At 50.7% G+C, this 16,568-nt stretch overlaps 1 protein-coding gene across 5 annotated transcripts in view; it reads left to right on the top strand.

The window, feature by feature from the left end:
- The window catches only part of LOC119772992 (nck-associated protein 5-like), a 67,461-nt gene that overhangs the window by 8,526 nt on the left and 42,367 nt on the right, over positions 1–16,568 (top strand). For 2 of the 5 annotated variants that reach the window (XR_005279327.1, XM_038269755.1), the window contains exons 1-2: positions 2,359–2,522; positions 16,474–16,548. Coding sequence is in view for 4 of the 5 variants with exons in the window: in XM_038269755.1 (XP_038125683.1) it covers positions 2,436–2,522; positions 16,474–16,548 (162 nt within the window). In the remaining variant the exon portion in view is untranslated. Of the gene's footprint in view, positions 1–2,358; positions 2,523–16,436; positions 16,549–16,568 lie in introns of those variants that run through there. The other 3 variants (XM_038269752.1, XM_038269753.1, XM_038269754.1) reach the window with 3 other exon arrangements.

Below are 16,568 nucleotides of genomic sequence, written 5' to 3' on the forward strand. Positions count from 1 at the left end.
CCTCTCTGACTAGGATCATGTTCTGATCCAGACTGTTCCCTCTGACTAGGATCAGGTTCTGATCCAGACTATTCCCTCTCTGACTAGGATCATGTTCTGATCCAGACTGTTCCCTCTGACTAGGATCAGGTTCTAATTCAGACTGTTCCCCCTCTGACTAGGATCCGGTTCTGATCCAGACTGTTCCCTCTCTGACTAGGATCAGGTTCTAACTCAGACTGTTCCCTCTGACTAGGATCAGGTTCTGATCCAGACTGTTCCCTCTCTGAATAGGATCAGGTTATGATCCAGACTGTTCCCTCTGACTAGGATCAGGTTCTAATCCAGACTGTTCCCTCTCTGACTAGGATCAGGTTATGATCCAGACTGTTCCCTCTGACTAGGATCAGGTTCTAATCCAGACTGTTCCCTCTCTGACTAGGATCAGGTTCTAATCCAGACTGTTCCCTCTCTGACTAGGATCAGGTTATGATCCAGACTGTTCCCTCTGACTAGGATCAGGTTCTAATCCAGACTGTTCCCTCTCTGACTAGGATCAGGTTCTAATCCAGACTGTTCCCTCTCTGACTAGGATCCGGTTCTGATCCAGACTGTTCCCTCTCTGAATAGGATCAGGTTATGATCCAGACTGTTCCCTCTGACTAGGAACAGGTTCTAATCCAGACTGTTCCCTCTCTGACTAGGATCAGGTTATGATCCAGACTGTTCCCTCTCTGACTAGGATCAGGTTATGATCCAGACTGTTCCCTCTGACTAGGATCAGGTTCTAATCCAGACTGTTCCCTCTCTGACTAGGATCAGGTTCTAATCCAGACTGTTCCCTCTCTGACTAGGATCAGGTTATGATCCAGACTGTTCCCTTTGACTAGGATCAGGTTCTAATCCAGACTGTTCCCTCTCTGACTAGGATCATGTTCTAACCCAGACTGTTCCCTCTCTGACTAGGATCAGGTTATGATCCAGACTGTTCCCTCTCTGACTAGGATCAGGTTCTAATCCAGACTGTTCTCTCTCTGACTAGGATCAGGTTCTAATCCAGACTGTTCCCTCTCTGACTAGGATCAGGTTATGATCCAGACTGTTCCCTTTGACTAGGATCAGGTTCTAATCCAGACTGTTCCCTCTCTGAGTAGGATCATGTTCTAACCCAGACTGTTCCCTCTCTGACTAGGATCAGGTTATGATCCAGACTGTTCCCTCTCTGACTAGGATCAGGTTCTAATCCAGACTGTTCCCTCTCTGACTAGGATCATGTTCTAACCCAGACTGTTCCCTCTCTGACTAGGATCAGGTTATGATCCAGACTGTTCCCTTTGACTAGGATCAGGTTCTAATCCAGACTGTTCCCTCTCTGACTAGGATCATGTTCTAACCCAGACTGTTCCCTCTCTGACTAGGATCAGGTTCTAATCCAGACTGTTCCCTCTCTGACTAGGATCATGTTCTAACCCAGACTGTTCCCTCTCTGACTAGGATCAGGTTCTAATCCAGACTGTTCCCTCTCTGACTAGGATCATGTTCTAACCCAGACTGTTCCCTCTCTGACTAGGATCAGGTTCTAATCCAGACTGTTCCCTCTCTGATTAGGATCATGTTCTAATCCAGACTGTTCCCTCTCACTAGGATGGAGGTTGTAGATGGTTTGGAATGTGAGATTATAATCCCAGGACAGGAAGACTGCTTCTCCACTTTTCCTCCAGACTTTATTCCAGTTTATTCCTGCTCTCCTGTCGGTTCTATGCTGGATTTATTCAAACATCTGGTCCGGTTCTGGTTCTGTGAAACCCTGGTTTACACCATGCGGATGTTCAATCTGGCTCTTTTCTTTCTTTCTTCAGGTTCTAAATTCTATTTTATTCTGGTTCTGACCCAGATTTGAATAACCTGGGTCGTATGGGTTTAGATCTGGATTATTCTGGGTTTAGTCTTGGTTCTGACTTGTGATCTTCTCTAAGTTTGGATTCTTTCAGCATTTAAATGCCTGCTGGTTTCACACGGTATCAGAACCGACCCAGACTTTTGATCAGAACCGACCCAGACTGTTGATCAGAACCGACCCAGACTGTTGATCAGAACTGACCCAGTCCTATTGATCGGAACCATTGAAGTAAATGTGTGGCTTCTGGCTCCTTCAGTTCTCTCGGATCTCCACATCTGTAGCCTGATGTTCGGCTCACATGAATCATCCTCCAAAGAGAAAAAATGGAGTCTGGAAAAAATAGATGTGCATCAAAGCCAGAAGAGACGCGTTCTGATTGGTGGAAGATCAGAACTCTGCAGCATCAAAGGTGCATAAAGAGCAGCTGGATGCCAGAAATAGCTCAGCTGGAGACTATTTCTGGATCTGAGGAGGAGATGGAGGCAGCTCATGTTTACACATCTATTCTAATCCCCTCTGACTCTCAGGAAGACTCTGGATCAGAACCAGAGTTCTGATGTCTGACCCCATCAGGGTTGGGTCAGGGTCATGGAACCGACTTGGCTCCACAGCTGCACCGAACGCTTACCCTCCTGGGTCAAAGGTTGGTACTGGTAGCCCAGGAGGAAGTGGTTGGTGAGCCCTGCTGGGTTTTTCCTTCCGATCAGGATCAGAACTTCATATTACCCAGAACTGGACCTGCGGTTTATAATGCCTACAGTAGGATTGGTTCAGGTGACCATAGAGTTCATTTGTTCTGCTGGAGGTTCCTGGTTCTGCTGGATGTTTCTGGTTCTGCTGGATGTTTCTGGTTCTGCTGGAGGTTCTGCTGGAGGTTTCTGGTTCTGCTGGAGGTTTCTGGTTCTGCTTAAGGTTTCTGGTTCTGCTGGAGGTTTCTGGTTCTGCTGGAGGTTCTGCTGGAGGTTTCTGGTTCTGCTGGAGGTTTCTGGTTCTGCTGAAGGTTTCTGGTTCTGCTGGAGGTTTCTGGTTCTGCTGGAGGTTTCTGGTTCTGCTGGAGGTTTCTGGTTCTGCTGCAGGTTCTGCTGGAGGTTTCTGGTTCTGCTGGAGGTTTCTTGTTCTGCTGGAGGTTTCTGGTTCTGCTGGAGGTTTCTGGTTCTGCTGGAGGTTTCTGGTTCTGCTGAAGGTTTCTGGTTCTGCTGGAGGTTCCTTGTTCTGCTGGATGTTTCTGGTTCTGCTGGAGGTTCCTTCCTCCAGACCGCTCTGCTTCGAGTCCTGCCTTTCACAGTTGCACCGAGAGCAGAAAACGGCATTTGGTTTTTGCCAGTTGGAAACTGGTTTTTGCCAGTTGGAAACTGGTTTATGCCAGTTGGAAACTGGTTTATGCCAGTGGCTTCAAGAATTATTTCTCGGAATACATGAAAATCGTTTTTTCGTTGATCTCACGCCACACGCATATGTACAGCAGGGGGCGCTAATCCCCTGTTGTTTGAGACCAGAGACGAAGAAACGAAGTGTAAACACGGTGGCTAGGCTAATGCTAATGCTAAGCAGATCACAACAGATCTACTTCATAATGAAAGATTGACAATATGCTGCTGTTTTCCAAACGTAGTTATTTTATCAAAGTAACTTTATGACTGCAAATATATATACATATATATATATATATTTATATATATATGTATATATGTGTGTGTGTGTGTGTGTATGTATGCCTATAAAATTCAGCACTTATGTAGGACCCTTGACAGAACATAGATCACACTGGCTTATGTCGGTTAGCAAATGGTATAAACCAGTTTCCAACTGACATATGCTGGTTTCCAGCTTGAATCGGACCGCTCTGTTTGGACAGCTCCCTTTAAGGGTCTGTCCCACGGCTCCTACCATCCTGGTTTTATCGGACCGCTCTGTTTGGACAGCTCCCTTTAAGGGTCTGTCCCACGGCTCCTACCATCCTGGTTTTATCGGACCGCTCTGTTTGGACAGCTCCCTTTAAGGGTCTGTCCCACGGCTCCTACCATCCTGGTTTTATCGGACCGCTCTGTTTGGACAGCTCCCTTTAAGGGTCTGTCCCACGGCTCCTACCATCCTGGTTTTATCGGACCGCTCTGTTTGGACAGCTCCCTTTAAGGGTCTGTCCCACGGCTCCTACCATCCTGGTTTTATCGGACCGCTCTGTTTGGACAGCTCCCTTTAAGGGTCTGTCCCACGGCTCCTACCATCCTGGTTTTATCGGACCGCTCTGTTTGGACAGCTCCCTTTAAGGGTCCGTCCCACGGCTCCCATCATCCTGGTTTTATCGGACCGCTCTGTTTGGACAGCTCCCTTTAAGGGTCTGTCCCACGGCTCCCACCATCCTGGTTTTATCGGACCGCTCTGTTTGGACAGCTCCCTTTAAGGGTCTGTCCCACGGCTCCTACCATCCTGGTTTTATCGGACCGCTCTGTTTGGACAGCTCCTTTTAAGGGTCTGTCCCACGGCTCCCATCATCCTGGTTTTATCGGACCGCTCTGTTTGGACAGCTCCCTTTAAGGGTCTGTCCCACGGCTCCTACCATCCTGGTTTTATCGGGCCGCTCTGTTTGGAAAGCTCCCTTTAAGGGTCTGTCCCACGGCTCCCACCATCCTGGTTTTATCGGACCGCTCTGTTTGGACAGCTCCCTTTAAGGGTCTGTCCCACGGCTCCTACCATCCTGGTTTTATCGGACCGCTCTGTTTGGACAGCTCCCTTTAAGGGTCTGTCCCACGGCTCCTACCATCCTGGTTTTATCGGACCGCTCTGTTTGGACAGCTCCCTTTAAGGGTCTGTCCCACGGCTCCCACCATCCTGGTTTTATCGGACCGCTCTGTTTGGACAGCTCCCTTTAAGGGTCTGTCCCACGGCTCCTAACATCCTGGCTTTATCGGACCGCTCTGTTTGGACAGCTCCCTTTAAGGGTCTGTCCCACGGCTCCCACCATCCTGGTTTTATCGGACCGCTCTGTTTGGACAGCTCCCTTTAAGGGTCTGTCCCACGGCTCCCACCATCCTGGTTTTATTGGACCGCTCTGTTTGGACAGCTCCCTTTAAGGGTCTGTCCCACGGCTCCTACCATCCTGGTTTTATCGGACCGCTCTGTTTGGACAGCTCCCTTTAAGGGTCTGTCCCACGGCTCCTACCATCCTGGTTTTATCGGACCGCTCTGTTTGGACAGCTCCCTTTAAGGGTCTGTCCCACGGCTCCTACCATCCTGGTTTTATCGGACCGCTCTGTTTGGACAGCTCCCTTTAAGGGTCCGTCCCACGGCTCCCATCATCCTGGTTTTATCGGACCGCTCTGTTTGGACAGCTCCCTTTAAGGGTCTGTCCCACGGCTCCTACCATCCTGGTTTTATCGGACCGCTCTGTTTGGACAGCTCCCTTTAAGGGTCTGTCCCACGGCTCCTACCATCCTGGTTTTATCGGACCGCTCTGTTTGGACAGCTCCCTTTAAGGGTCTGTCCCACGGCTCCCACCATCCTGGTTTTATCGGACCGCTCTGTTTGGACAGCTCCCTTTAAGGGTCTGTCCCACGGCTCCCACCATCCTGGTTTTATTGGACCGCTCTGTTTGGACAGCTCCCTTTAAGGGTCTGTCCCACGGCTCCTACCATCCTGGTTTTATCGGGTCGCTCTGTTTGGAAAGCTCCCTTTAAGGGTCTGTCCCACGGCTCCTACCATCCTGGTTTTATCGGACCGCTCTGTTTGGACAGCTCCCTTTAAGGGTCTGTCCCACGGCTCCCACCATCCTGGTTTTATCGGACCGCTCTCTTTGGACAGCTCCCTTTAAGGGTCTGTCCCACGGCTCCTACCATCCTGGTTTTATCGGACCGCTCTGTTTGGACAGCTCCGTTTAAGGGTCTGTCCCACGGCTCCCACCATCCTGGTTTTATCGGACCGCTCTGTTTGGACAGCTCCCTTTAAGGGTCTGTCCCACGGCTCCTACCATCCTAGTTTTATCGGGCCGCTCTGTTTGGAAAGCTCCCTTTAAGGGTCTGTCCCACGGCTCCTACCATCCTGGTTTTATCGGACCGCTCTGTTTGGACAGCTCCCTTTAAGGGTCTGTCCCACGGCTCCTACCATCCTGGTTTTATCGGACCGCTCTGTTTGGACAGCTCCCTTTAAGGGTCTGTCCCACGGCTCCTACCATCCTGGTTTTATCGGACCGCTCCGTTTGGACAGCTCCCTTTAAGGGTCTGTCCCACGGCTCCTACCATCCTGGTTTTATCGGACTGCTCCGTTTGGACAGCTCCCTTTAAGGGTCTGTCCCACGGCTCCTACCATCCTGGTTTTATCGGGCCGCTCTGTTTGGACAGCTCCCTTTAAGGGTCTGTCCCACGGCTCCTACCATCCTGGTTTTATCGGACCGCTCTGTTTGGACAGCTCCCTTTAAGGGTCTGTCCCACGGCTCCTACCATCCTGGTTTTATCGGACCGCTCTGTTTGGACAGCTCCCTTTAAGGGTCTGTCCCACGGCTCCTACCATCCTGGTTTTATCGGACCGCTCTGTTTGGACAGCTCCCTTTAAGGGTCTGTCCCACGGCTCCCACCATCCTGGTTTTATCGGACCGCTCTGTTTGGACAGCTCCCTTTAAGGGTCTGTCCCACGGCTCCTACCATCCTGGTTTTATCGGACCGCTCTGTTTGGACAGCTCCCTTTAAGGGTCCGTCCCACGGCTCCCATCATCCTGGTTTTATCGGACCGCTCTGTTTGGACAGCTCCCTTTAAGGGTCTGTCCCACGGCTCCTACCATCCTGGTTTTATCGGACCGCTCTGTTTGGACAGCTCCCTTTAAGGGTCTGTCCCACGGCTCCTACCATCCTGGTTTTATCGGACCGCTCTGTTTGGACAGCTCCCTTTAAGGGTCTGTCCCACGGCTCCTACCATCCTGGTTTTATCGGACCGCTCTGTTTGGACAGCTCCCTTTAAGGGTCTGTCCCACGGCTCCTACCATCCTGGTTTTATCGGACCGCTCTGTTTGGACAGCTCCCTTTAAGGGTCTGTCCCACGGCTCCTACCATCCTGGTTTTATCGGGCCGCTCTGTTTGGACAGCTCCCTTTAAGGGTCTGTCCCACGGATCCTACCATCCTGGTTTTACCGGACCGCTCTGTTTGGACAGGTCCCTTTAAGGGTCTGTCCCACGGCTCCCACCATCCTGGTTTTATCGGACCGCTCTGTTTGGACAGCTCCCTTTAAGGGTCCAGTGCAGTTCCAATGAGGTTCCAGTGTGGATTCAGCGTGGTTCCAGTGCAGTTCCAATGAGGTTCCAGTGTGGGTTCAGCGTGGTTCCAGCATGGTTCCAGTGCGGTTCCAATTAGGTTCCAGCGTGGGTATAGTGCGGTTCCAATATGGTTCCAGTGTGGTTCCAGCGTGCTTCCAGCGTGGTTCTTGTGTGGTTCCAGCATGGTTCCAATATGGTTCCAGCGTGGTTCCAGTGTGGTTCCAGCGTGGTTCCAGTGTGGTTCCTGTGTGGTTCCAGCGTGGTTCCAGCGTGGTTCCTGTGTGGTTCCAGTGTGGTTCCTGTGTGGTTCCAGTGTGGTTCCTGTGTGGTTCCAGTGTGGTTCCAGCATGGTTCCAATATGGTTCCAGTGTGGTTCCAGCGTGGTTCCAGTGTGGTTCTAACGTGGTTCCAGTGTGGTTCCAGTGTGGTTCCTGTGTGGTTCCTGTGTGGTTCCAGTGTGGTTCCAGCATGGTTCCAATATGGTTCCAGTGTGGTTCCAGTGTGGTTCCTGTGTGGTTCCAGTGTGGTTCCAGCATGGTTCCAATATGGTTCCAGCGTGGTTCCAGTGTGGTTCCTGTGTGGTTCCTGTGTGGTTCCAGTGTGGTTCCAGCATGGTTCCAATATGGTTCCAGTGTGGTTCCAGTGTGGTTCCTGTGTGGTTCCAGTGTGGTTCCAGCATGGTTCCAATATGGTTCCAGTGTGGTTCCTGTGTGGTTCCAGTGTGGTTCTAACGTGGTTCCAGTGTGGTTCCAGTGTGGTTCCAATATGGTTCCAGTGTGGTTCCAGCGTGGTTCCAGTGTGGTTCTAACGTGGTTCCAGTGTGGTTCCTGTGTGGTTCCAGCGTGGTTCCAGTGTGGTTCTTACGTGGTTCCAGCGTGGTTCCAGTGTGGTTCCTGTGTGGTTCCAGTGTGGTTCCAGTGTGATTCCAGTGTGGTTCCAGTGTGGTTCCTGTGTGGTTCCAGTGTGGTTCTTGTGTGGTTCCAGTGTGGTACCTGTATGGTTCCAGCGTGGTTCCAGCGTGGTTCCTGTGTGGTTCCAGTGTGGTTCCAGCGTGGTTCCAGTGTGGTTCCAGTGTGGTTCCTGTGTGGTTCCAGCGTGGTTCCAGTGTGGTTCCAGTGTGGTTCCTGTGTGAACCAGTGTGATTCCTGTGTGGTTCCAGCATGGTTCCAATATGGTTCCAGTGTGGTTCCAGCGTGGTTCCAGTGTGGTTCCTGTGTGGTTCCAGTGTGGTTCCTGTGTGGTTCCAGTGTGGTTCCTGTGTGGTTCCAGTGTGGTTCCAGCATGGTTCCAATATGGTTCCAGTGTGGTTCCTGTGTGGTTCCTGTGTGGTTCCAGTGTGGTTCCAGCATGGTTCCAATATGGTTCCAGTGTGGTTCCAGTGTGGTTCCAGTGTGATTCCAGTGTGGTTCCAGTGTGGTTCCTGTGTGGTTCCAGTGTGGTTCCTGTGTGGTTTCAGTGTGGTTCCAGCATGGTTCCAATATGGTTCCAGTGTGGTTCCAGCGTGGTTCCAGTGTGGTTCCAATATGGTTCCAGTGTGGTTCCAGCGTGGTTCCAGTGTGGTTCTGTGTGGTTCCATAGTGGTTCCTGTGTGGTTCCAGTGTGGTTCCTGTGTGGTTCCAGTGTGGTTCCAGTGTGGTTCCAGTGTGGTTCCAGCATGGTTCCAATATGGTTCCAGTGTGGTTCCTGTGTGGTTCCTGTGTGGTTCCAGTGTGGTTCCAGCATGGTTCCAATATGGTTCCAGTGTGGTTCCAGTGTGGTTCCTGTGTGGTTCCAGCGTGGTTCCAGCATGGTTCCAATATGGTTCCTGTGTGGTTCCAGTGTGGTTCCTGTGTGGTTCCAGTGTGGTTCCAGCATGGTTCCAATATGGTTCCAGTGTGGTTCCAGCGTGGTTCCAGTGTGGTTCTAACGTGGTTCCAGTGTGGTTCCAGTGTGGTTCCAGTGTGGTTCCTGTGTGGTTCCAATATGGTTCCAGTGTGGTTCCAGCGTGGTTCCAGTGTGGTTCTAACGTGGTTCCAGTGTGGTTCCTGTGTGGTTCCAACGTGGTTCCAGCGTGGTTCCAGTGTGGTTCTAACGTGGTTCCAGCGTGGTTCCAGTGTGGTTCCTGTGTGGTTCCAGTGTGGTTCCAGTGTGATTCCAGTGTGGTTCCAGTGTGGTTCCTGTGTGGTTCCAGTGTGGTTCCTGTGTGGTTCCAGTGTGGTTCCTGTATGGTTCCAGCGTGGTTCCAGCGTGGTTCCTGTGTGGTTCCAGCATGGTTCCAGCGTGGTTCCTGTGTGGTTCCAGTGTGGTTCCAGTGTGGTTCCTGTGTGAACCAGTGTGATTCCTGTGTGTTTCCAGCATGGTTCCAATATGGTTCCAGTGTGGTTCCAGCGTGGTTCCAGTGTGGTTCCTGTGTGGTTCCAGTGTGGTTCCTGTGTGGTTCCAGTGTGGTTCCAGTGTGGTTCCAGCATGGTTCCAATATGGTTCCAGTGTGGTTCCAGCGTGGTTCCAGTGTGGTTCTAACGTGGTTCCAGTGTGGTTCCAGTGTGGTTCCTGTGTGGTTCCAGCGTGGTTCCAGTGTGGTTCCTGTGTGATTCCTGTGTGGTTCCAGTGTGGTTCCAGTGTGGTTCCTGTGTGGTTCCAGCGTGGTTCCAGTGTGGTTCCTGTGTGGTTCCAGTGTGGTTCCAGCATGGTTCCAATATGGTTCCAGTGTGGTTCCAGCGTGGTTCCAGTGTGGTTCTAACGTGGTTCCAGTGTGGTTCCTGTGTGGTTCCTGTGTGGTTCCAGCGTGGTTCCAGTGTGGTTCTAACGTGGTTCCAGCGTGGTTCCAGTGTGGTTCCTGTGTGGTTCCAGTGTGGTTCCAGTGTGATTCCAGTGTGGTTCCAGTGTGGTTCCTGTGTGGTTCCAGTGTGGTTCCTGTGTGGTTTCAGTGTGGTTCCAGCATGGTTCCAATATGGTTCCAGTGTGGTTCCAGCGTGGTTCCAGTGTGGTTCCAATATGGTTCCAGTGTGGTTCCAGCGTGGTTCCAGTGTGGTTCTGTGTGGTTCCAGTGTGGTTCCTGTGTGGTTCCAGTGTGGTTCCTGTGTGGTTCCAGTGTGGTTCCAGCATGGTTCCAATATGGTTCCAGTGTGGTTCCAGCGTGGTTCCAGTGTGGTTCTAACGTGGTTCCAGTGTGGTTCCAGTGTGGTTCCTGTGTGGTTCCTGTGTGGTTCCAGTGTGGTTCCAATATGGTTCCAGTGTGGTTCCAGTGTGGTTCCTGTGTGGTTCCAGTGTGGTTCCAGCATGGTTCCAATATGGTTCCAGTGTGGTTCCAGTGTGTTTCCAGTGTGGTTCCTGTGTGGTTCCTGTGTGGTTCCAGTGTGGTTCCAGCATGGTTCCAATATGGTTCCAGTGTGGTTCCAGTGTGGTTCCTGTGTGGTTCCTGTGTGGTTCCAGTGTGGTTCCAGCATGGTTCCAATATGGTTCCAGTGTGGTTCCAGTGTGGTTCCTGTGTGGTTCCTGTGTGGTTCCAGTGTGGTTCCAGCATGGTTCCAATATGGTTCCTGTGTGGTTCCAGTGTGGTTCCAGCATGGTTCCAATATGGTTCCTGTGTGGTTCCAGTGTGGTTCCTGTGTGGTTCCAGTGTGGTTCCAGTGTGGTTCTAACGTGGTTCCAGCGTGGTTCCAGTGTGGTTCCTGTGTGGTTCCTGTGTGGTTCCAGTGTGGTTCCAGCATGGTTCCAATATGGTTCCAGTGTGGTTCCAGCGTGGTTCCAGTGTGGTTCTAACGTGGTTCCAGTGTGGTTCCTGTGTGGTTCCAACGTGGTTCCAGCGTGGTTTCAGTGTGGTTCTAATGTGGTTCCAGCGTGGTTCCAGTGTGGTTCCTGTGTGGTTCCAGTGTGGTTCCAGTGTGATTCCAGTGTGGTTCCAGTGTGGTTCCTGTGTGGTTCCAGTGTGGTTCCTGTGTGGGTCCAGTGTGGTTCCTGTGTGGTTCCAGTGTGGTTCCTGTGTGGTTCCAGTGTGGTTCCAGCATGGTTCCAATATGGTTCCAGTGTGGTTCCAGCGTGGTTCCAGTGTGGTTCTAACGTGGTTCCAGTGTGGTTCCTGTGTGGTTCCTGTGTGGTTCCAGTGTGGTTCCAGTGTGGTTCCTGTGTGGTTCCAGTGTGGTTCCAGTGTGATTCCAGTGTGGTTCCAGTGTGGTTCCTGTGTGGTTCCAGTGTGGTTCCTGTGTGGTTCCAGTATGGTTCCAATATGGTTCCAGTGTGGTTCCAGCGTGGTTCTAGTGTCGTTCTAACGTGGTTCCAGTGTGGTTCCTGTGTGGTTCCAACGTGGTTCCAGTGTGGTTCCTGTGTGGTTCCAACGTGGTTCCAGCATGGTTCCAGTGTGGTTCTAACGTGGTTCCAGAGTGGTTCCAGTGTGGTTCCTGTGTGGTTCCAGTGTGGTTCCAGTGTGATTCCAGTGTGGTTCCAGTGTGGTTCCAGTGTGGTTCCTGTGTGGTTCCAAGGTGGTTCCAGCGTGGTTCCAGCATGGTTCCAATATGGTTCCAGCATGGTTCCAACGTGGTTCCAGCATGGTTCCAGCATGGTTCCAGCGTGGTTCAAGCGTGGTACCAATGTGGTTCCAACGTGCTTCAATGTGGTTCCAGCACCAGTGTGGTTTGAGCACCAGTGTGGTTCCAGCGTGGTTCCAATATGGTTCCAGCGTGGTTCCAGTGCAGTTCCAATGAGGTTCCAGTGTGGATTCAGCGTGGTTCCAGTGCAGTTCCAATGAGGTTCCAGTGTGGGTTCAGCGTGGTTCCAGCATGGTTCCAGTGCGGTTCCAATTAGGTTCCAGCGTGGGTATAGTGCGGTTCCAATATGGTTCCAGTGTGGTTCCAGCGTGCTTCCAGCGTGGTTCTTGTGTGGTTCCAGCATGGTTCCAATATGGTTCCAGCGTGGTTCCAGTGCAGTTCCAATGAGGTTCCAGTGTGGATTCAGCGTGGTTCCAGTACGGTTCCAATGAGGTTCCAGTGTGGATTCAGCGTGGTTCCAGTGCGGTTCCAATGAGGTTCCAGTGTGGATTCAGCGTGGTTCCAGTGCGGTTCCAGTGCGGTTCCAATTAGGTTCCAGTGTGGGTTCAGCGCGGTTCCAATATGGTTCCAGTGCGGTTCCAATTAGGTTCCAGTGTGGATTCAGCGTGGTTCCAGTGCAGTTCCAATGAGGTTCCAGTGTGGATTCAGCGTGGTTCCAGTGCAGTTCCAATGAGGTTCCAGTGTGGATTCAGCGTGGTTCCAGTGCGGTTCCAGTGCGGTTCCAATTAGGTTCCAGTGTGGGTTCAGCGCGGTTCCAATATGGTTCCAGTGCGGTTCCAATTAGGTTCCAGCGTGTTTTCAGCGCGGGTCGGTCCGCTGCCAACAAGACACGCGGCCAAGAGAGTTCCAGCTGCTGAAGTTTCGAAGGTTGGAGAACCAGCAGGAAATCAGATCAGAACTGAGCAGATAGAATCAAGGCAGGATAATCCAGAGGGTGAAGCCAAAGCCGGTGTAGAGGACATGTACGGGAGAACAGAGATCTGAAGGGAAATCCAGGATGGTTTCAGGAAACAGTTCTAGGTAAGGTACAGGCCGAATCCAGTGGGAGTCAGAAGGCAAGTCAGGCAAACAGAACAGAAGATGAACAGGCAGGCTCAGAGGTTGAGAGGCAGAATGGGTCAGGATCAGGCAATCAGAAACACGCAGGAACGCTAGAGAGCTCTCATCAAAGGCTTTAATAATCTGGCACTGAATACTGGTTAGAAGGCTCGTAATATAGAGACCGAAGCAGGTGATCAGGTGAAACGAGTAATCAGGCCAGCCATCAGCGCCGAGATCATGACCGCTTATTTCAGTGTGAAACAGGCTTAGGTCTCTGTTGGTTTGTTTTGGTCTCTGGTCCAAAGAACTGCCTGTTACTGTACACTGAGATATTGATAAACTGGTAAGACCCTTAACAACGACTTATTGGGAACCACTGGATTTACTGGGAAACAGAAACTTGTGTGTGTGTGTATATATATAATATTTTTAGCTGTTAAATGTCCTGTAATTCTTAAGTAATGAGACTCTTTTTAGTAACTTTAATGGAGTCAACAATAGAAACAATATGAAATAGGAATTAGTGTCTAAACTCATCCAATTTAAATTCAACATGTAGGGATATTATAGAGGAATAGGTTCTTCTTTTATATATTGTTATCAGATTGTTTTTTACTCTTATATATTTTCTATAGTTTGGTCTAAACTTTCATAGAAAGTTGTTGTTTTGAATGAAACTGAATGACTGAACTCCTACAGATGGGTAAAGAGCGCCACCTACTGGCCGTCTGTCTTTGTTGGATTTTAATCAGGTTTCAAGTCTGTCTTTAATTTAGAGGTGAGAACAGATTCAGTCTCAGTTCTGGTCTAGCTAAAAGGTCTGCATTGTTAATCCCAATAAATTACAGACTGATGAAGAAAAGCCTGAAATGTTGAATAAACTTTGAGTCTGAAGAAGTCTGGACTCGCTGCAGTTCTTTGGATTTATTTTCATCTCCGTAAGCAGCAGCAAGGACAGCTTTTCTTTTTTATTCTTCTTTTTTAACAGTTTTATACAAAATCTCACATCTAAAGCAGTGAGGTGGTGTTTCCAGTCCAGGTGAGGGTGTCTGTGATGAATGTGGTGCTGCTGACCACCTCTACAGCTGAGCTGTTGATGAGCAGTGGAGCGTGGTTAGGCCGCTTCTTCCTGAAGTCCACCATGATCTCCTTGGTCTTCTCCACCTTCATCATCTCTGGGATCATCTCTGGGATCATCGCTGGGATCATCGCTGGGATCATCGCTGGGATCATCTCTGGGATCATCCCTGGGATCATCTCTGGGATCATCTCTGGGATCAACCCTGGGGTCATCTCTGGGATCATCTCTGGGATCATCTCTGGGATCATCGCTGGGATCATCGCTGGGATCATCTCTGGGATCATCTCTGGGATCATCTCTGGGATCATCCATGGGATCATCTCTGGGATCATCTCTGGGATCATCTCTGTGATCATCTCTGGGATCATCCCTGGGATCATCGCTGGGATCATCGCTGGGATCATCTCTGGGATCATCTCTGGGATCATCTCTGGGATCATCCATGGGATCATCCCTGGGATCATCTCTGGGATCATCTCTGTGATCATCTCTGGGATCATCCCTGGGATCATCGCTGGGATCATCGCTGGGATCATCTCTGGGATCATCTCTGGGATCATCTCTGGGATCATCCCTGGGATCATCTCTGGGATCATCTCTGTGATCATCTCTGGGATCATCTCTGTGATCATCCCTGGGATCATCTCTGGGATCATCTCTGTGATCATCTCTGGGATCATCCCTGGGATCATCGCTGGGATCATCTCTGTGATCATCGCTGGGATCATCCCTGGGATCATCTCTGGGATCATCTCTGGGATCATCTCTGTCATCATCCCTGGGATCATCTCTGGGATCATCGCTGGGATCATCTCTGGGATCATCTCTGGGATCATCTCTGTGATCATCCCTGGGATCATCACTGGGATCATCTCTGGGATCATCTCTGGGATCATCTCTGTGATCATCCCTGTGATCATCCCTGGGATCAACCCTGGGATCATCTCTGGGATCATCTCTTGGGATCATCTCTGGGATCAACCCTGGCGTCATCTCTGGGATCATCTCTGGGATCATCTCTGGGATCATTTCTGGGATCATCCCTGGGATCATTTCTGGGATCATTTCTGGGATCATCTCTGGGATCATCTCTGGGATCATTTCTGGGATCATCTCTGTGATCATCTCTGGGATCATCTCTGGGATCATCTCTGGGATTATCCCTGGGATCATCCCTGGGATCATCTCTGGGATCATCTCTGGGATCATCGCTGGGATCATCTCTGGGATCATCTCTGGGATCATCTCTGGGATCATCTCTGTGATCATCCTTGTGATCATCCCTGGGATCATCCCTGGGATCATCGCTGGGATCATCTCTGGGATCATCTCTGGGATCATCGCTGGGATCATCTCTGGGATCATCGCTGGGATCATCTCTGGGATCATCTCTTGGGATCATCTCTGGGATCATCTCTGGGATCATCTCTGTGATCATCCCTGGGATCATCCCTGGGATCATCTCTGGGATCATCTCTGGGATCATCCCTGGGATCATTTCTGGGATCATCTCTGGGATCATTTCTGGGATCATCTCTGGGATCATCTCTGGGATCATCTCTGGGATCATCCCTGGGATCATCCCTGGGATCATTTCTGGGATCATTTCTGGGATCATTTCTGGGATCATCTCTGGGATCATCTCTGGGATCATTTCTGGGATCATCTCTGGGATCATTTCTGGGATCATTTCTGGGATCATTTCTGGGATCATCCCTGGGATCATCTCTGGGATCATCCCTGGGATAATTTCTGGGATCATCTCTGGGATCATCTCTGGGATCATCCCTGGGATCATATCTGGGATCATCTCTGGGATCATCCCTGGGATCATCGCTGGGATCATCTCTGGGATCATCTCTGGGATCATCGCTGGGATCATCTCTGGGATCATCTCTTGGTATCATCTCTGGGATCATCTCTTGGGATCATCTCTGGGATCATCTCTGGGATCATCTCTGTGATCATCCCTGGGATCATCCCTGGGATCATCTCTGGGATCATCTCTGGGATCATCCCTGGGATCATTTCTGGGATCATTTCTGGGATCATCCCTGGGATCATCTCTGGGATCATCTCTGGGATCATCCATGGGATCATCTCTGGGATCATCTCTGGGATCATTTCTGGGATCATCTCTGGGATCATCTCTGGGATCATCTCTGGGATCATCCCTGGGATCATCCCTGGGATCATTTCTGGGATCATTTCTGGGATCATTTCTGGGATCATCTCTGGGATCATCTCTGGGATCATTTCTGGGATCATCTCTGGGATCATTTCTGGGATCATTTCTGGGATAATTTCTGGGATCATCCCTGGGATCATCTCTGGGATCATCCCTGGGATCATTTCTGGGATCATTTCTGGGATCATCTCTGGGATCATCTCTGGGATCATCCCTGGGATCATATCTGGGATCATCTCTGGGATCATCCATGGGATCATCTCTGGGATCATCTCTGTGATCATCTCTGTGATCATCTCTGTGATCATCTCTGGGATCATCTCTGGGATCATCTCTGTGATCATCTCTGGGATCATCCCTGGGATCATCTCTGGGATCATCTCTGGGATCATCCATGGGATCATCTCTGGGATCATCTCTGTGATCATCTCTGTGATCATCTCTGGGATCATCTCAGGGATCATCTTCCTTCTCTGCCCTGCAGCAACGCCTCCCAGTCTGATCAAGGATTATATTCCCAGTCAGGAGGAACATCGGAACGCCAAGAGGAAAGGAGGCTGGGCAGGAAACAGCAGATGGTGACACTGCAGCAGCGCGGCTTTAATGTTAACTTTAG

The sequence above is a fragment of the Cyprinodon tularosa genome, unplaced genomic scaffold (genome assembly GCF_016077235.1).
Source record: "Cyprinodon tularosa strain WSP-4 unplaced genomic scaffold, ASM1607723v1 ctg738, whole genome shotgun sequence".
NCBI classification, from domain to species: Eukaryota; Metazoa; Chordata; class Actinopteri; order Cyprinodontiformes; family Cyprinodontidae; genus Cyprinodon; species Cyprinodon tularosa.